This window comes from Agelaius tricolor, unplaced genomic scaffold (genome assembly GCF_023055355.1).
Source record: "Agelaius tricolor isolate 1412-34295 unplaced genomic scaffold, bAgeTri1.0.p SCAF_14, whole genome shotgun sequence".
NCBI lineage: Eukaryota > Metazoa > Chordata > Aves > Passeriformes > Icteridae > Agelaius > Agelaius tricolor.
Window position 1 is genome coordinate 18,169,433 of NW_027269274.1, and position 20,736 is coordinate 18,190,168.

A 20,736-nucleotide genomic window follows, 5' to 3' on the forward strand; every position below is an offset into this window, starting at 1 on the left:
TTCCTGATGCTGCTCCAATTTCATATTTCTTCCCCATGAAACAACTCCCTATTAGAACCTGCCTTTCCTTACCCATCCTCTTCCCCAAAATTTATAGCCAAAATAGAATATTTCTGTTTATTATCATTGTTGATGCACGTGTCAGGGTTCAAATATTATTCCTTCACTGCTGCTGGCTGGGATTTACAACTGAGGGCTTTCCAAAGCTGCCCTTCCCAAAATTGTGGTTGCCACATCCTGGTCTCTATGAGTGCACAGAAATTGCAATGAATATTGCTTCTCTTCAGTCTTGCTTTGTGTATTTGGAATATTATTTGCACCTTTTCTTCTGCAGGAGCGCACACAGGGATACACAAACATTTACAGCTCTGACTTTGCTAATGCTGCTCCAATTTCATATTTTTCCCCATGAAACAGAAGAGCTCCAGTTCCCTGTTCCCACACAGGTTGTTTGTCCTCAGCTCCTGCTGATCTCTCCAGCTTTAGGGCTGGCTCCTTAACTGCAATTTTAGCTATCCATTCCCATACCCTGTATGCCAGGGCTATATTAACCCAAATTCCTGCCAGGCTCTGCTTGCTGCAGCCAGCCAAGCCCACATTTCTGGCTCTATCTGCAGTGTGAAGATGTCTTTGTAGTACAAGTTTTGTTTACAAGGCTGTTCTTGTGAGATTTACAAACTCAAGTCCTGTATCCCACCCCAGTGTCAGCTCCTGTGGCTCGGATCCAAACTCACTCCCAGGAATGGCAAAGCTTAATGAAATAAATAAAGAAATAAAGAAATAAATAGCCTCAGGAGCAGCAAAGGCAGCTTCAGGCAGCTGCTGGTGCTGGGCTGGGAACTCAAACACATCCCCAGGAGGGAGCTGGCTGCTGTGCACCTGCTATTCACTCTGCTGCTGGAAAAAACTTGTGCGCTCCAAAAAAAGAGAGGAAGCAACTCAAAACATCCTGTGCAAGCTGGATTGGGTCATGGAAAGCAGACACTTTGGACAATTAGTAGATAGGGGTGGTGTGGAAAGTGTAAGGCACTGCTCTTAATTAAGTTAATTTAAAAAAAAATAGGTCTGGACAGCGCTTTTATTTCTGACATGGGGTAACTCTGTGTTTGTTGAGGACCTCTCTCATTGCAGAGACTCTCTTGAAGACTTGGCATTTCCAGTTGTGCAAAAATCCCTGGCATGTGGCCCTAAATAAGAGAATATGTTCATCTGCTGGGAAATAGAAGCAGAAAGAGTAAAAAATTCTGGGTTCTTTTCTGTGGGTGTAAAATGTGGTTGGGGGAATTGCAGCGCTCGAGGTCAGGGGGGATTTTTGTGCTTTGGTTTGTGTGTCCCTTGCTCAGGGTGGAATCTCAGTGCTCCAAGTGTGGGATTGTCAGGAAAATTAACCCACAAACACCAGAGATTTGTGTCCAAAAAAGAAGAAAGAGGAGTTATTTTCTGGCTTTATTCCAATAAAGGGAGAGGCCATGGGGCATCCCCTGGGGTCTCTCACATTTTTGGAGGACACAGCCTCCTTTCAATCCCAATTTTCCATTTCCCTTCTCTCTTTCCCTATTGCTGAGGTACTTGAGAGGTTCAGACTTCCCAGAACACCTGATACCAGAGATTTCTCTCTAATGTATAACCCTCCCTTTTCATTTTTAATTTTTGTGGAATTTAGGGGGTTTTCTTCCCCGTTGTTTCTTTCATTTTTCAATGTCTAATTTCATTTATCACCAAACCTACAGTTTATTTGTAAAAGCAAATATCTTTTTCCGTTCATCAATCAGTGAAATCCTTCCTATTGTTTCTTTTATCTCTCAGTGCTGGTTTTATCCCCCAGCAGACCCTTAGCTGGTTTGGAAAGACAAATCCACTATTCCTGTGAGGATGAGCACAGGGAGAGTTCTGTGCTCCCCAGGGAGAGCCCCTTACATCCCCAGAGCAGCCACTTGGGGATCTCTGCTGAGCTGAGGGCTTGAAGGGAGAGCTGAGAGATCAAAGCCTTTCCTTGAGGGAGAAAATCAGGAGAAAATCAGACTGTGGCAGTCACAGACTCCTCACTCAGCCTCTCTTCAGCCCAAGGGTTTTGTTTTGTGATCCCTCATTTTCCCTATGCATCACATCACCTTTTCTTCTCCAACCCACAAATTAATTGCAGCACTGCCAGACTGGTGTCCTACAAGGCAGCCTTGAGGTGATTGAGCAGCAACACTGAGAGGCTGCTTGGAGGGGAAGCTTTAGAGAGCAATAAACCCTCAGCAAGGTGTGACTAACTGCTTTAGGGGCTGGAGTACCCACAGGGAAGGGAAATGTGGAGAATCAGGGTCAGGATGATAAGGATGCTTGTTAGTCTGAGTGCTGAGGCTCTTTATTGTACTTTTACCAATTGTTATTATATTTAATGCACAAGGAGTGCTGTAAATGCTTCGTGGTGCATCCATCTCCCAGCTGTCACCATGGAGATAGGAGCTCCTGTGGCTCAGGGGCTGGCAGGAGCTGGGCTGTCGTGCTGGGGGCACACAAACACACCTGTCCCCAAAGAAATGGGAGCTCTTTCTTCTCCTGCAAAAGTCCTGGACTCCCAATAGGATCACAGAATCACTTTTTCACTCTGAGGATGCTCAGATGCTGGAACAGGTGCCCAGAGAGGTTACAGAGTTTTTGTATTTGGAGATACTCCAAATTCAGCCAGTCCTGATCTTTTCCTTCTGATTTGAGCAGTGAAATGCTCTATATGCCATTCAAATGCCTTTCCTATAATTCACAACCTGAATTGTACTAAATTTCCTTGCCCTATAATCATTACAGAGAAATAGAACATTCCAAGACAGGGCCTGTCAGTTTAACAGATTTATTGGCACAGACACGTTTTATGGAAAATCCTTTCCTTAGGATTTTCCCTCCTGAGAAGCTGAGAGGCCTCAGGAACAAAATGTAACTAATGGTTATCTGCTGCTGTGGGATGCAACAGGTGGATCAAGTAGATCTTTGATGTTGGTTGTTTCTAATTAATGGCCAATCACAGTCTAATTAATGGTCAATCTAATTAATGGCCCATGTTGGTTGTTTCTAATTAATGGCCAATCACAGTCCAGCTGGCTTGGACAGAGAGTCTGAGCCACAAGCCTTTGTTATCATTCTTTCTTTTTCTATTCTTAGCCAGCCTTCTGATGAAATCCTTTCTTCTATTCTTTTAGTATAGTTTTAATATAATATATATCATAAAATAATAAATCAGCCTTTGAAACATGGAGTCAGATCCTCATCTCTTCCCTCATCCTGGGACCCCTGTGAGCACTGCCCCAATTTATCACCCAGGAAAAGATCAAGGTCTGCCAGGTATGGTTTTTTTGGCTTGGTTGGAGGGGACAGGACAGTCCATGGAATCAGGGAATATCCTGAGTTAGGAGAGGCCCACAGGGATCATTCAGCCCCACTCCTGCCCTGCACAGACCCCCAGCAATCCCACCCTGGGCAGCCCTGGCAGTGCTGGCCAAACTCTCCTGGACTCTGGCAGCCTGGGCAATGTCACCATTCCCTGGGGACCTGGGCAGTGCCAGCACCCTCTGGGGCAGAACCTTCCCCTGAGTGCCACCCTGACCCCCCAGCCCACCCCCAGCCCCTCCCTGGCTCCTGTCCCATTCCCAGAGAGCAGAAACCAGAGCAGAAATCTCCCCTAACCCTGACCCTGACCCTGACCCTAACCCTGACCCTGACCCTGACCCTGACCCTGACCCTAACCCTGACCCTGACCCTGACCCTGACCCTGACCCTAACCCTGACCCTGACCCTGACCCTAACCCTGACCCTGACCCTAACCCTGACCCTGACCCTGACCCTGACCCTAACCCTGACCCTAACCCTGACCCTAACCCTAACCCTGACCCTAACCCTGACCCTGACCCTTTTCCTTCAACATCTTGATTACAAAAACCATCAAAAGACAAAAAAGTGAGGCTGTGCTATAAAATATCTTCGCCTGTCAGTTTACAAATCTTTTTTTCCCCCCAGCTTTTACTGCACAAATAAATAAATAGTTTACACTATTTACAGTGTAACACATTAAATAGTGCTGTGGTGCCCAGAAAACTGCAGAAGTGACTGCTAGATTTAGAGATGGCCATTACCAAACCTGCTGGAGTTCTTGGAGGATTGATAGGATAATTTTCAAACAAAATCTCACCTATGATTCATTTTGGTGCAAAATTCTAGGGAAAAATGTTCTTACTATTGAATTAATGTTCTGTATTTTTAATATTTGCAATTATTTGAAATGTCATGCATTTGTTTGGTGACAGCAGAGTCTGGCTGACATATTGATCTTTTCCAGCTGGCACCTTTTCCCTTTTGAGGTCACCTTTTTTACCTTTTTCTGGCTGGAAAAGCTCCCCTACCACTCTTTGGTCATAGCATTGCTTCCACTTCCCAGACTTCATCCAGCATTATTTTTTACCTCAGTGCTGATTTTCATTTGGGAGTGTGGTTTTGTGTTGTTTTTTTGGGGTTTTTTTGAATGTTTTTTTAAAGACCGGTGAGGAAATCAAGCAGAAATCTAAGCTGGAGATGATAAGGAATGCTCAGGGAAATCCTGATTTTATTGGAAAATGTGGATTCACTGAAACAAATCATTTAAGGGAACCCATGATATAATATTATATATATATATATAATAAATAAAATTCTTTATATATATAATTATATCTATCATTTAAAAATTATATATAAAGATATATTATAAAATATATAAATTATAAATAATTAATATATTAATTATACATAATATACTATAAATTATATTATAAATATTATATATAAGTATATATAATATAAAATATATTATATATATAATTATATATAATCATATATGAAATTACATATAATTATATGTTATCATATATATATAAATTATATATAAAAATATATATAATATGTATAATTAATATATATAATAAATATATATGTATAAAATTATATATATGTATAAAATTATATATATGAAAATTATATATATGAAATTAATAATAATAATTCATCATGGAATTATTATGGATTATATCATGGATTTCATATAATAATATATTTATATATATATATATATATAATTTTCATATATATATAAAAAATATATTATTATATAAAATCCATGATATAATCCATAATAATTCCATGAGGAGGACAACACTCCTTCAGGAAACTCAGTTTCATGTTCTGCAGGAAGAGTCAGAGAGCAAACAAATCCTGAATCAGGAGAAGGAGTTGGACAAAAATCTTGAGTCCATTCCAATGCACATTTAAGATCTTACACATTTTGAAGTGACAGGAAAAATCACCTCCTGCTCTGCATCTCTAGCTAAAGGTTAAACATTTCAGCTGAAGGTTAAACAATTTTATCATGGGTCAGGACCTGAGGAGTGAGAACTGGAAGGTCTGTCTAGAATAAGTCAAAATTCCAATTCATTTAATGCCTTATTGACTCCCTGTTTCTGCCTGTGTAAAATCAATTACACAGCTGGAAATTCAGGTGCTGCTGTGGGATAATTCTGAATTATTTTCATAGAAATGGGGGTGCTATGAGGAATAGTCATCCCATAGTACATATTTTTTTTAAGCAAAATGCAAACTTCTGGGTATTTGTGTAAGTCACAGTATCAGGTTTGTCTGCAAAGGTAAACTAGGTGGCATTGAGAGCTCTGAAAATTCTAGAAGGTTCTGGAAAGGAACAGCTTTGTTTTAGAAAAGCTTGTACATTTTAAACACCTTTACAAAATGGGAAAAAAACCACCCAACCCTCAGTTGATTAATTAGTCCTAATTTATATTTAAAATTCTTCCTGATTGATTCTTAAAGCTGACTTTTACTTGATTAAACAGAAGTCTTTAATTCTGAGATATTTGTGGCTCTGCAAATTCCCTCCTTGATGGGAGCTCTACATAAACACTTGGCTTGCAGTGATGAGCTCAGCCAAGATGCTGAAATTTGCTTCCTCCCCATCAGTCTTCCTCTCCCTGCCCACAACCAGAGCAGAGGGCAGCTCTTCCTCTTTGTGCCCCTGAATGTTGAACAAAAAAATCACATTATAGCTTGAAGATGCCATTATTTCATTGGCTTATCAGCACCATTAATGGTGGAGATAAAATAATAAACTTCAGTAAAGAGTTAAAGTAATAAACTTCAACCAATCTTCTTGTCTGGGTAAAAACCCCACAAAACCCAAAACATCCACTGCTTTTAAAGAAAGATGTGCCCTTGAATTAAAACAAAAAATGAATATACACTTATAGGATGCTGTTATTGCACTGGTTTATCATAACCAGTTATGGTGGAGATAAAATAATAAACTTCAATCAGTTTTCTTGTCTGGGTAAAAACCCCACAAAACCCAAAACATCCACTGCTTTTAAAGAAAGGTGTGCCCTTGAATTAAAACTAAAAATGAATATACACTTATAGGATGCTGTTATTGCACTGGTTTATCAGAACCAGTTATGGTGGAGATAAAATAATAAACTTCAATCAGTTTTCTTGTCTGGGTAAAAACCCCACAAAACCCAAAACATCCACTGCTTTTAAAGGAAAAACCTCCACCAAGGATATTCCAGGTGCCAGAGACAATAACAGCACGATTTTAGCACTGGGATTCTGCTTTTGTATTTCCACTGGGAGAGCTGTGTCTGCTGGCCAGATTGTAGTGCTTGTTTTGTGTTTGAGAAATTCCAGCACAGACCTTCCCCACAAGCAGGGGGCAGGTGTTCCTCTTTGTGCCCTTGAATGTTACACAAAAATATCACATTATAGCTATAGGATGCCATTATTTCACTGGTTTATAATTTATGGTGGAGATAAAATAATAAACTTCAGTCAAGAGCTAAAGTAGTAAATCTCAATCAATCTTCTTGTCTGGGTAAAAACCCCACAAAACCCAAAACATCCACTGCTTTTAAAGAAAGATGTGCCCTTGAATTAAAACTAAAAATGAATATACACTTATCGGATGTTGTTATTGCACTGGTTTACCAGAACCAGTTATGGTGGAGATAAAATAATAAACTTCAGTCAGGAGCTAAAGTAATAAACTTCAATCAGTTTTCTTGTCTGGGTAAAAACCCCACAAAACCCAAAACATCCACTGCTTTTAAAGAAAGATGTGCCCTTGAATTAAAACTAAAAATGCATATACACTTATAGGGTGCTGTTATTGCACTGGTTTATCAGAACCAGTTATGGTGGAGATAAAATAATAAACTTCAATCAGTTTTCTTTTCTGGGTAAAAACCCCACGAAACCCAAACACCCACTGCTTTTAAAGCAAGCTATTCCAGGTGCCAGGGACAATAACACCACGGTTTCAGCAATGGAATCTGCTTTTGTATTTCCACTGGGAGAGCTGGGTCTGCTTGCCAAGTGGAAGGGCTCATTTTGCTCAAGGTTTTCTGCAATTTTCTGCCTTTGAGAAATTCCAGCACAGCACCTCCCCACAACCAGAGGGCAGCTCTTCCTCTTTGTGCCCCTGAACGTTAAAGAAAAAATCAAATTACAGTTAGGGGATGCCATTGTTTCACTGATTTATCAGCCCCATTAATGGTGGAGATAAAATAATAAACTTCAATCAAGAATTTTCTTCTGGGTAAAGACTCCTCCAACCCCAAAACAGCCACTGCTTTTTTTAAGAAAAAAATCACTCTAACAAAGACATTCTAGGTCTTTGGAAAATATTAGGGACAATAACACCACGATTTTAGCATTGGGATTCTGCTTTTGTATTTCCACTGGGAAATTGCCAAATGGTAGAGCTCCTTTATGCTCAAGGATTTCTGCCTTTGAGAAATTCCAGGCCAGCCCTTCCCCTGCTTCCCAGAGCTATTTTGGGCAGGGTTTACAACTGTTGGGGTTTTTGTCACAGCACTGTGCTGACAGCACGTTCTCAACGTGAGGAACACGCTTCCCAACACGTGGAGAGAACAGTTTTGGGACTGTTGGTGTTGAGGCTTGCTGCAGCCTTCAGTTTTTTCATCATAACTCTTCTAAGAACAGTTGGTGAGTGGAGGATTAAGGTTGAATGTGGGAAATGTGGAGGTTGAGGAAGCACTGGGAGAGGGCACTGAGCTCCTGAGTTGTATTTACTGTAGATATTGATCCATGAAACAGATAAATGCTTTTCTTTCTCGTATTTAATGGCAGCAAAAATGCAATAACATGAATGAAACATTTCCATCTCGTTTGAAATTCCATTTCAAATGAAACATTTAGTGCAGGCTGATCCTTTTTAGTGTGGATTCACTTGTGAACGTGTAAAAACCCCTCAGAGCAGTCACCACAATCTGAACTGATTTGTTCAATGTGTAAATTTTAATTTTATGAACTTGACCAAGGCTTATTCAGGCTGGAATGAATCCTTGAAATAAAAGGAATTGTGGCTTCAAGTCATTTTTTCAGGATCCAGCCCGTTATTTATGATCACTCCCCCTTTTTTTGAAGTGGTTGGCACATTATTTGTCACTGATTAAGCTGTGCATATATCAAGAATTAATCTGGTTATCTGCATGTGCCATTATTTATTTATTTATTTATTCATTCATTTATTTATTCTTCATAATTTATTATTAATAAACTTATTTGCCATTACTATTTATTTATTTTAAAATTCAATTTATTACGGTGTTTAAATGCAGGTGCTCATATACATGATTCCAATAATGGGATAAAGTTCACTGCTTCTACATTTTCTATGGGTACTTTTGTGTGTCCTGGTGTCCATGACTGGGATTTTTGACTGCATATTCTGTTCTTGGTAGTCTTAAAAATGACTGTTTTGAGGCAGAATCTGGTCATAAGAGAATTTTTACTCAAATAGAAGGAAATCTGATATTTTTTCTTATTAAGTAGGAGATCTGTAGACCTCATCAAAAGAACTACCAAACCTGAAGAGCAACTTTAGCAGAAAGAAGACAGATCTTGATTTTAATGCTCCTGGGCAAGCTGGAAGCAAACCCAGCTGTTGGAAGGAGCTGGGAAATTACACATATTTAGAAAACTTGCTGCTGCTTTAGGAATATTTATGGGGAGCAGGAGCTCATCATGGAAGAGAATTGTTCACTCAATTCAGCTGGGAAAATGAGCTGCTGCTGTGCATGGATATTGTCTGCCCTTGGTTCCCAATTTTAGCTGCATGCCTGGGTTTCCAATAGAGCATTTTGGATTCAGCCTTCCACCATAACTTCTCTTTCTTTGGGAACTTTGGACCACAGGCAGGCGGTTTCATGAAAACAGAATATTTGAAATGGAATTTGGGAAGCGCTGAAAAGTCTCTAAAGTCAGACCCAATGTAAAGAATAATTTGTGCTGTAAAATATATGGAAAATAGGTTTTTTCACCCATTTTTTAATGTGGGATTAAGGCTTTTAAATAACAACTTGGGCTTGTTAAAGCATTTTTAATTCAAGAGAGAACTTCCTTCTGCCCATTCAGTTAAAAGAATGCCAAAGCAAAATTAAGCAGAACGTTTTGATTTGGTTTTTTGCTTTTTGGTTGTTTGTTTTTTTTTTTATTGACTCAATGAATTTTGGAGTGAAGTTTTCATTTAATTGTGAAGGAAACCATTCCAGCAGGGCTCAGACTTTCATTTATTTATTTATTGCCTTCACCACTGTGTGGGAAAAAATATCTGGGCTTGCAGAGCTCTGCCAGGTAGTGATTTTTCTGTGTCCCAGGCAATGACCTCAGTGTGCTGTGGTGCTGGAATTATTCCTTTCTGCACTTATTATTTCATGTGGAAACTTCTGCTTCCTGTGATCACTCAGCTTCTCCCATCCCTTCACCCCGTGTCCTCTCCTGGCCCCTCTTTTCTCATCTCGTTGAATTTTCATTCCCAATGGATTTTGACTTTTGGATCCTTATTTCTCAGACCTCAAACCTCATTACATTTTCTTAGCTGTTGGGGTTTGAATTTATTCCTGCTCTCACACATGATTCAGGGGTAATTTAGAAGGAATTCTGCTGCTCATAGGCAATCTGGTTAAGGTCGATTTACCAGAATGATTCTGGTGCAAGATTCCCTCTGTGGATAAACCAAGATGACAAACAGAAGATAACGCTGAATAAATCCATGAAACACACAGGGAAAATAGAAAAATCAGCCATTGTGCTGATTCTAACCCCTCCCCTCATTCCACTTACTCAAATCCACTTACCTGCTGTTCTTTTGGGTTTTTGGGGGTGTTTCTTTGAAATGAAATATATGAAATTTTACCTTTAAAATGTCGGTGGACGTCGAATGTTTTCTCCCTTTTGACATCCTTTTAAAAACCTTGTGAATCTGCTGTCATTCCTTTATGCCATTTTACTTGTAAATCCAATTAATGTGGAAAATCTCCCTTTTCAGTTGTAGCTCTATAGATGCTGTACAGTCAGATGAACAAAAGCCTTTTTTCCCAACAATGCTGCATGGAATATTTCACACTATCCCATGGCAGTTGAAAAAGAGAATCTTTTATCTTGTTTATCATCTAGGTATGCTGGTACCATCCAGGAAATCAGAATTTGTGAAACTGGCAAATATCAGTGAGGCCAAGTCTGGTTTGACTTGTGGCTTGTGGGACCATTTAAAAACTTTTTTTAAAAAATCTTTTGATGGAATTCCTGCCCAAATTGGTGGTTCCTGGGTGTGGCTACTCAGCAGAGCTGCCAGACAGGGGTATGATAATTATATTTCTCTATTTGTGCCAATTTGTTCCCCTGGATAAAAAATGACTCTTTTCCTTCTTGCATCACTGGGTGAAATTTTGGATCCTGAGCAGTTTCTCCACTCAGGGGTGTAGGGCAGTGTGGGCACAGTTGGGGTTTCACTCTGGTTCTCCATGCTCGTGGTTTCAAATAAATAAATGAATAAATAAAGTTAAATTACACCAGAATTAAAACACTCTGTGAAAAATAAGGATGAGCAGGGCATGGGGGCAGATCTGGTTTTCCATAAACATTTAAATGGTGAGTTCTGGCAAATCTCTGGCAATTCCTGCATTGATATTCTTCATGTTTCTTCATGTTTCTTCATTACTAGCAAGCCAGTAATCTCCTGCAGCATCAAGATAAATTTCATCCCATTTATAAAACACTTGCAGTTCCTTATAGTGCAAACAAGAGCATTGCAGCGTGCAGGGGGGAATTCCATCACCTTCCTGGCCTCCAATGATATTTAGTTCAGGAATTCTGGTGGTGTGTCCTTAACAAGAGCCCAGCAAAGGAGGAAGGTTCACAGCTTCAGGCTGCTGTGGTCTGCAGGAGTTTTCACCAAAGAAATCTGGTTTGGGGCTTGGAGATTTCCACTGATTTGGGGCTCCACCATTTCACTGCATGGAAATCTTCCTCCTTATTCTCAGCAGGGTTATCCTCAACATCTCCTACTTATCCTCAAAAGCCAGATCCCCTCACCCTGCAGCATGGTCTGCCTGCAGTGCTCCCACAAACACCTTTTCATTTAGGACAAGAAGTTCAGCAGTCCCAGGGACAAATTGGAGCACAGGCACATGTCTGTGCTGTTGAGATATTCGGGTATGAAAAGATAAAACTGAAATCCAGCTCAGTTCTCAAAATCTTTATGGTGCCTCACTCATGAAATCATTTCATAGGTACCTGACTATCTATATATTAACCTTGAGTGACATCTAAACCTCTTTAAGGTTTTGGTATTTAAATTTCCAGTCCTTGCTACTCAATTTATTTCCTATTCTTTGATACTTAAAGCTCGTGGCAGCCAATAAAATATCAATTTTCAGGATCTTTGGTTCCAATGTACTTTCAGTTAAGCACCCAAGGGTAGTTCAGAGTTATTGGGTGCATCTCCACCTACTTGTATGTCTAAATATCATTGTCAATTTTTCTTTCAAGCACATTGTGAGAGGAGAACTTGGTGCAAAAACTCGCCTGCCAGAAATTTTTATTTTGTTTCCAACTGCTTAAACATTGGCATGGCTCTGACAAGGGTTTAAAAAAAGCATTTTGAGCATTGGGATGCAAATTAACATAGCAAGCAATTAAAGTCAATTAAAACAGGATGTGGTGTAATTAGAAACAGTTGTGTTCACATTGATATTCAGAGAGGTTCGATGTGTTGAAAGAAAAGAAAACAATTTAGGAAACTTTTAATGCCCCACAGATGTGATGATGATGCTAATAGTGGCACTGATTCCTAAATTCCCCATCCTGCCTCACCTCAGGAGCTCCTGGGGAAGGGCACAAAATGGGAATTAATGGCTCTCTCTGGGCACAGTGCACTCACCTGCTCAAGTAAAGGAATTCCTCCATTTTTGAAGGTACCTGATGAGTCACATGAGATCAGTTCATGTTTGGAGTTAAATAGGCTGAAAATCCAATTTCTGTTCATTAATTACAAAAATAAGTCTGAGAATCCTGTCACAGGTCATTCTTTGATGTCTCCCTTTCATTTCCATAGGAGACAGACATTGGACTCCTCAGTTTAAAACACACATTTTTTGAGGTTGTATTTTTTCACCAAATGATTTTTTTCCCATTCAGCAGCTGAACTGATTTTGACAGATGTGTTGATGATGATGATGATGCCAATAGTGGAATCAACTGATTCCTAAATTCCCCCTCCTGCCTCACCTCAGGAGCTCCTGGGGAAGGGCACAAAATGGGAATTAATGGCTCTCTCTGGGCACAGTGCACTCCCTGCTGAAGTAAAGGAGTTCCTCCATTTTTGAGGGTACCTGATGAGTCACATGAGAGGATTTAATGTTTGGGGTTAAACAGTCTGAAAATCCAATTTCTGTTCATTAATTACAAAAATAAGTCTGAGAATCCTTTCACTGGTCATTCTTTGATGTCTCCCTTTCATTTCCATAGGAGACAGACATTGGACTCCTCAATTTAAAACACACATTTTTGATGTATTTTTTCACCAAATGATTTTTTTCCCATTCTTGCAGTTGAACTGATTTTGACTGATGCAAGGCAGGTGTAAGAGGAACACAGGTGGAAATGGCCACAGGAAATTATGTAGAGTTAAATATATAGAGAGATGGTTATCACATAAAGAAAATATTGATAGTGGCATGGAATTTATGATTTAATCCTTCTCTGAATTTGAGGAGCCATGTGCTGCTCTCAGGTTGAGATTGTGAAACAGGACCAATTCTGTTCCATTTTTCCTTTGGAAAATGTGACTTCTTGCAGATTTCCTGTTTCCCCCCATGTAGAGAACAAATTGGTTTCTGGAAAAAAGAATGTGTGGCCATGTATGTGAAAACAGAAATTGCTGGGGTTCAGCACCTCAGACATTTTGCCTGAGGTTCTTTGTAAGATAAGGGTTGTCTATCAAATCCCAAGGAGATATGGATAGAATTTAACCTTTGGGTTTGATGAAATGCTTATTCCTGAAACCCAGAAATGCAGGCAGAGCAGTCTGAAGGGAAATCAGTTTAGTAATTCTGGGGTGACTGATAACCCATTGCTTGTATTGTTATAAAAGATGTAATTAATTACTTGTTATCATGTGTTTGGAAATAATACACCTACAGAGAACTTAATTCTCTATAAAAAAGTGCTGACATCTCCCACAAACCCTGAGGAGTTTAGAAGGGAATGTGGATGGGGGACAAAAATTGCCAGGACCCAGGACATCCCCCCTCTGGCTGTCCTGGAGGGCTCAAACCCTGCCAGGGGTCCCAGAGACCCTGGCAAAGAGCTCAAAATGCCCCTGTGGCTTTGATTGTGACCCGTGGAGCAAATTACCAACCTTAGATGAAGATCTGCAAGCCATGACAAATTCTGTAGAATGACAGTGAATTTATCACAGGGTGAAAAAGTAGATTTTGGGGTTTTTAGAATGGGGGTTCAGGGGGCAAGATGGAGGGACCTGGGTGTGTCCAGCCTTTTTCCTTCTTCTTGGCCTCCATCTTCTGCTGTGATGGTGGCACTTTTAGATTGGTTTAGAGTAGAAGCTCAGTGTCTAACATAGGTGACAGGTATTGGGAAGTTATTGTAAATATTGTATGTGTAATTTTTAGTATAAAAAGATAACACTGCCCCAGAGGCAGGCAGAGTGCCTTAGACTGTCTTGCTGAGCACAGCTTGGCAGGGCAGGAGAAAGAATTTTATAGATAAGGAACAATAAACAACCTTGAGAATGAGACCTGAAGAGCTCTGACTCCTTCTTCAAGCGCTGGGCTGGGAAAAGAGACTTTTAACATCTCTTGGGGTCACTGTGAGCAGCTGGAGACCCCGACACGACACCACCTGCAGAAAGGCACCCAAAGCACTTATCCTCCCGTGGATGTGAAAAGAAGCTGCTTTTGCTGCAGCTGGAAGAAAGTTCACAGAGCTGCCAGAATTCACACCATCCTTTTGTGCTGTTTGTTCCCTCCCCAGGTGGTGTATGTGACAGCCACGTTCCCCTACATCATGCTGATGATCCTCCTGATCCGGGGCGTGACGTTACCCGGCGCCTCCGAGGGCATCAAGTTCTACCTTTACCCCGACATCTCCCGGCTCTCCGACCCACAGGTAGGACATGGCTGCATCTCTGTCTGCCTTTCTGCCCGGGAAAATCTGCAGGAGCCCTTGGGTTTGAAGTCTGAACACAGGGGAGTGCCGGGGGATTGCACAGATCCCTTTGGGAAATGAATTTGTAGGGGATTCTCCAAGCCTGGCAGGAGGCTCACAAAGTGTGTGCATCTGTGTGCAAACCTGGAGAGAAGAGATGCTGACTGAGAAATGCCATGGAGCAGGACAGATAGTGCTGAGACACAAATGGAACTAGAAACAAGTTTCAAAGAATGGCCTTGCAAATTAAACTGGATACTTTGGAGAAATAGAACTGTGAAAGATGCATTGTAGTGGGACCCAATAGGGGCAATTTTAGATTATTGGCTTTAAGGCATTTACAGCATGGTGTGGCAAAAAGCTGATAGCCAAGAAATGCTTATCTTGTTTTGTAATTAAAAAATAGTCAGCTTCTGGTTGTGATGGTGTGGATTATAACACCTGTATTATAATATCTGTACTATAATATCTGCCTCGCCCTTCTCATAAGACTGACAATGGAATAAAAGTTCTTTAAACACCTCTCAGTTTCTGGCTCAGAAAAGAGCTTAATCCAACCCCTCTCTTAGGCTGGCCTCCCTTGGCTGCAGAAATGAATGGTGTTGGCTGTTATTTGATGGAGATGAGGGAGGAAATGCTCCCAGCACAGCCTGGGAAGGAATCTGCCTCTGCCACATCCCAGTGTCTGCTCAGGTAGAACGTTCCAGACACGTGGGATGTGCAGGAAGCAGTGGGTGTGCTGCACAGCAGTGTACAGAAGGAAGGAAATGCAAGGAGATATTGCAGATATTCAGGTGCAAGGCCTTCAGTGCCATCACATGGATGTGTCTGCTGACTGCCCTCTGCTAAATGCAACTTTTGATTTGAAAAAAGGAGGAAAAAATAGCTGGCAAAGAACAAAATAAATGACAGCCATTAGCTGGCTACTCCATCCTTTCCACCCAGTTTAAGGCTCAGAGCAGCACCGTGTCCATCCCATGAGTTTATTTTTTAATTAATTAGAACAAGGAGGAAAAAATAGTTGGCAAAGAACTAAATGAATGAAAGTTACCCAGCTCCTCACTGGAGATGTGGAGTTGGGGATAGGCTGTAAAGCCATGCTGTGTGCTGGAACAGATCAGTTTTTAAATTGGAAATACTTTGGTTGAGAAATGAGGATTTGCAGAGGCAGTTGCAGTTGCCACTGAGGGACAAGAGCGTTGTCACCAGTTCAGGGGGAACGAATTTAACTGGGATTTAGCCATTTTTTGCTTCTTTGCTCCTTCCAAATCTAAATCTCAGGCAGAATTGACAGAGAAATAATTCATTCAGATGATTGCTGTCTTTACAGCAGAATATGTAACCAAGGAGGAATGAAGTGCTCAAACCAGGAAATCTGCCTGCTTTGTTGTTTCCAATGTAGAGCAGAACATGGAAATCATGGATTAAGTTTGTGCTTTTTTAAAAAAAATTTCCAGTGACAGAGGATTACAATAGAACAGTTATTGTCCATCATTGTTCTGATGTTGAAGGGGCAAAGTGACACAATCTCTGTAGAACCTGACAGGTTGCAGACAGCATTTTACTGATCTGCTCTGGCACTGTAAAAGACATTACACAGTGTTTCTCCTGAGGCTATTACATTATTAAATGGATCCTGAGAAGCAGACAGAAAGGAATTTGGGAATATTTGTCAAAATGAATTTTTTTAAATCTGCTTACTGAAGATGTGGCAGCATAATTTTTTAAAATCTCTGCTTACTTAAGACATGTTTTTGTTTAAATAAAAAATAAAATAAAATTAAATATAAGACAATAGAGGGGCTCCTTCAGGTAATTTCCTCGGGACATCTGAAATATTTGTGATGTTTGCTTTAAAAAAGTAATACTTCTACAGGAAAAAAAAAACTCAAAAAACCCAAAAAACAAACAAACAAAACCCCAAAAAACAAAAAAAAAGCAAAAGAAAAAAACCCAAACCAACCAACCAACCAAAAAAAACCACACCATAAAGAAACCAAAAAAACTCCATTAAAAAACCCAAACAGGCAGAAAACCAAACCAACCAACCAAACAAACAAACAAAAAAAAAAAAAAAAAAGAAAAATATTCTTTTAAAAGATTGAAAATTTTAGATGACAATTTGATCATGTGGTGTCTTCAATGTTTGTGCTGTGTGTCAGCAGGGGTGGAAGTGGAAGGGCTGTGGCAGTGCTGGCAGTGCTGGCTGCAGGATTCCACCTGCACCTGCAGCAGGGGTGGCCCCAGGTCAGCAGAGAAATGAGCCCTGGCACCCAGGGAAGGGCAGGATTCTCCCAGAGGTTTGTTAGCACCTCCCAACAGGCCCAGCCTGCAGTGAATCCAGAATCCAGCCTGGCTCCAGCCTAAGCCCCCGGTGCCCAAACCCATCTGGCCAGCACAGGGAATTGTGTGCTGTGTTTATTGTGCCATTGCTTTGTTCTGCCCAGTTTGAGCTGGTGTTTCACCCCTGGGTGTGGGGCTGCAGCTGCAGGTGCCCCCTGCCTGCCCCAGCAGTGCCCTGGTGCTGTGGCACCTGCATTGTCTGTGTGGAGCATGGGGTGGGTGGGATCCCCAGTGCCACCCCTGCCATGGCAGGGACACCTCCCACTGTCCTGGGGTGCTCCGAGCCCTGTCCAGCTGATGTCCTCCTGCCAAAGGTGCACATAAAAATTTCATGTTGTCCTTCTCATATTTCCTGAGCATTTGTATTTTTACACTTATTGGTTTCACAGTCAATGGATCCAGATCCCCCTTCTGGTTTTTCTTTCCCCTCCTGAACTGATGCCTTGCTCAGGCTGCCCAAGAGCAGAGGCTGGGCAGAGTTACAGAATAAGGCAGGGATTTATTCAAAGGATCTCCTCCATGGATGCACCTTGGGCAGCACAAGAGCCCAGCCAGGGCTGCACCCAAGATGAACCAAAATGGCCCCAAAATGGTCCCAAAATGCACAACCAGGCACGGGGTCTGTCCCTGGGATCAGTTCTGCTCCATTTGCATCTTGCAGTTCATTGTCCCATCCCAGCTTTAGCCCCTGCAGTCCCATCCTTGTTTTTCTCTCTCCAGCCCACGGGGTTTGTGCTCCTGGGCTGAGATTTGGATCATTTGTCCTTGGTGCCCAGCTGGAGCAGGAATTGTTTTGTCTCCCTGCTCTGTGCCCAGAGCTCAGCATCCCCTGATATGAACCCAGACCCACACACTAAAGCAGCACAGAACCTGAAAATATAAAACCAAAACCTGAGGCATCACAACCTGACCTTGGACACTTCCAATGGTGGGGCAGCCACAGCTGCTCTGGACACCCCGTGCCAGGGCTCACCTCCCTCACAGGCAAGAATTCCTCCCCAATATCCCATCCAACCCTGCCTCCTGTCTATGTGAATCCATCTCCTCTGCTCCTGTCTCTCCATCTCTTGGAAAAAGTCTCTCTCCATATTTTCTGCAGCCCCTCCAGGCCCTGCAAGGCCACAATTCAGTCACCCCAAACTTCTGTGCAGGGGAGCAATGCCAGCTGTGCCAGCAGAGCTGAGCTCTCTCTATGAGCAGGGCTCAGTGCTGCTCTTCAGGAACTGCTTCCCTCCCTTGCCCAGTGCTTTTCTAGAGGCTCCTAACAGGATTTTGCCCTGCCTGTGGATTTCCCACGTGCCACTGACACCCTCGCTCGTGTTCCTCATTGAGGGAGGGCACGCCAGCTTAAGGGACATTATTGCCAGTTTAAGGGACATTATTGCCAGTTTAAGGGACATTATTGCCAGCTTTAGGGACATGATTGCCAGCTTTAGGGACATGATTGCCAGCTCCAGGGAGGGTTTACATGCTCATTTACTCTCCTGGTGCCACTTGTAAAGAAATCCGTGTTGCCATGACAATCTGCAAAGCCCATGGGTTGGTGGGAGCAGCCTGGGAAGCACTGAGGGCTTGGGCTGTGTCTGTCTGTCCCTCATATCTGGGGCTGGAATTGCTTTTGGGAATGCTTCAAGGAGCCAATTCCTCCTCAGGCTCAGGGAGACTTTCCCTGACAAGTTCTTGTTCTTCAGTTGGATTTTAAACACCTTTCAGTAGGAAAAAATGTGCCATAATAGAGATGGTGAACACCAATGCAGGGAATTGAAATGTAGTGTTTGTTGGTTTTAGAAAATTAGCTTTGTGTTGGAAAAAACTTTCATTCCACCAAAATTGAAATAGGTTGAAAATAGAAAAAAAGCACCATAACAGAGATGGTGAACACCAATGCAGGTAATTCAAATATAGTGTTTGTTGGTTTTAGAAAATTAGCTTTGTGTTGGAAAAAACTGTCATTCCACCCAAATTGAAATAGGTTGTTGAGAATTATTAATTCAATACTTGAAGAAAGCTTTCAGACTAATAGGTGCAATCTTTAGTCCCTTCTCAAGAAACAGAGGAAGCTTAGTTCTTCAGACTTAAAACTAGAATTTGGCACAACTAGTTTCATTTAAAAATAGATTTTGGTCCAGCTTTAGTGCAACTTTTAAGGGTAATAAGATGGATTTAGAGGCGCTTCTGATCATGATGGTGTGGATTATAATATCTGTATTATAATATCTGTATTATAATATATATATATATATATATATATATATATATATATATATATAATGCATCTCCATTTTATGGAAATGCATAATATATATAATATATATATTATATATATAATATATATTATTTTATTATATTATTTTTATATATATTTTTTATATATATATATATATAATATATATTATGCATCTCCATTTTATGGAAATGCAGAATTCAATGTTCAAACCCACAGATATCAGGAGAATTCCCCCATTCCATAAACCTCTTGCCAATTGGTTCTGGAGCTTTTTGCCAACTGACACTACCTGGAGATTCCTGTTCCCAGTTTCCATGCTTACTCATTTCAGTGGATTTACTCCCTAATGCCAGAACATAAATCATGTTGACCAGCAGAATTTGTTTTCCTCTTTAGTTGCAGGCCTGTTTCAATAATATTTCAGGGAGGGTGCAGGGTCTGCATGAGGAGAGAGGGAGGTATTTGAGCCCCACAGCCAGCTATGTTTACTGGGCATTAAATAAATGAAATTTCTCTTCAAGGCTCACTTCAGCCCGAAGTTCTGGACTCTTTTGTCTTTGTGCAATTTGCATTCCATGGTGGGTTAAAGCTTTGTGAGCAGCTATTCATCTTTGCAGCCCCCCTCAGCTTCCAAGGCCTTTGGTCTCCATTTCATTTTTATTTTCTGTCTTTCCAGCAGACCCAATCCTCTCACTCTGAAAATGCCATTTTTTTGTCATGTGTACAGCTCATTCCAATCACTTTGTGCTGCAGCAGTGGAAGCTGCAGCAGTCTGGAGCTCTGTTTAAGCCTCAGAAATGTTTTCCTTCATCAACAGAAAGGTCTCAATAATCTTCATGCTCAAATTGGCTTGAAATAGATCCCTCTGTCCTAATCTGGGGGATACAGGTGCTGGTTATAGCTGAAATAAGGGATCTTTGCTGGGTTATAACTCACACAAAAGCAGTGCTTCAGCAAGTTAATGGGATTGTTATGGGCTCTGTGTGCAAGCCTGACTCAGAATATGGTTCTGCTTGTCCCTGCACAGATTTAAGGTGATTGTCATTGTGTGTGCTGCTCACTGAGCCCTTCTGGGCTAAACATTTGGGGTTTTGTAAGAGGATTTTGCAAACATTTGTGCCTGGAAGAAGTTTAGGGAGGGGCAGATGTGGCAGTTTGATGGGTCAGGCAGTACCAGGATGGATAATTTTATGGAAAATCCCATCAATTTAACCCCTGCAGTAACAGTAGGTTGTTAAAAAGGGGAGGAAAATAAGAATAAAGCTGTCTTCTCTATTGTATGTATGCTAAAAATTGGCCAAGTTTCTGCCTTGTTTTATTGTTTTTAATTTTAAAGTTGTGAATTGTTTTAATGAACATATTCATGAGGGCATCTATCAACACGGCCACAACAGCTGATTTCCAAAATCTTGGAGAAATTTCCACTTCTCTGTGGGAAGAATACAGGTTGTAGCTCATCTCTCATAAACTCCTGTGAATGTTGAGCTTGAGGAACAAAGCCAAAATAATCAGGAAAATCAGAGCCATGACAGGTAAATGGGTTTTAGCTTTCTCAGATCTTTTATTTGCAGTGGGGGGGAAAAAAAATTGCAATAAACTTTGTGGTGGCAGAAATATTCCTGCAA

At 41.1% G+C, this 20,736-nt stretch overlaps 1 protein-coding gene across 20 annotated transcripts in view; it reads left to right on the forward strand.

The window, feature by feature from the left end:
* Window positions 1-20,736, forward strand: part of SLC6A11 (solute carrier family 6 member 11) — a 109,188-nt gene that overhangs the window by 40,691 nt on the left and 47,761 nt on the right. For all 20 annotated transcript variants that reach the window (XR_011681211.1, XR_011681209.1, XR_011681215.1 and 17 more), the window contains exon 7: window positions 14,368-14,502. Coding sequence is in view for 2 of the 20 variants with exons in the window: in XM_071440033.1 (XP_071296134.1) it covers window positions 14,368-14,502 (135 nt within the window). In the remaining 18 variants the exon portion in view is untranslated. The remainder of the gene's footprint in view (window positions 1-14,367; window positions 14,503-20,736) is intronic.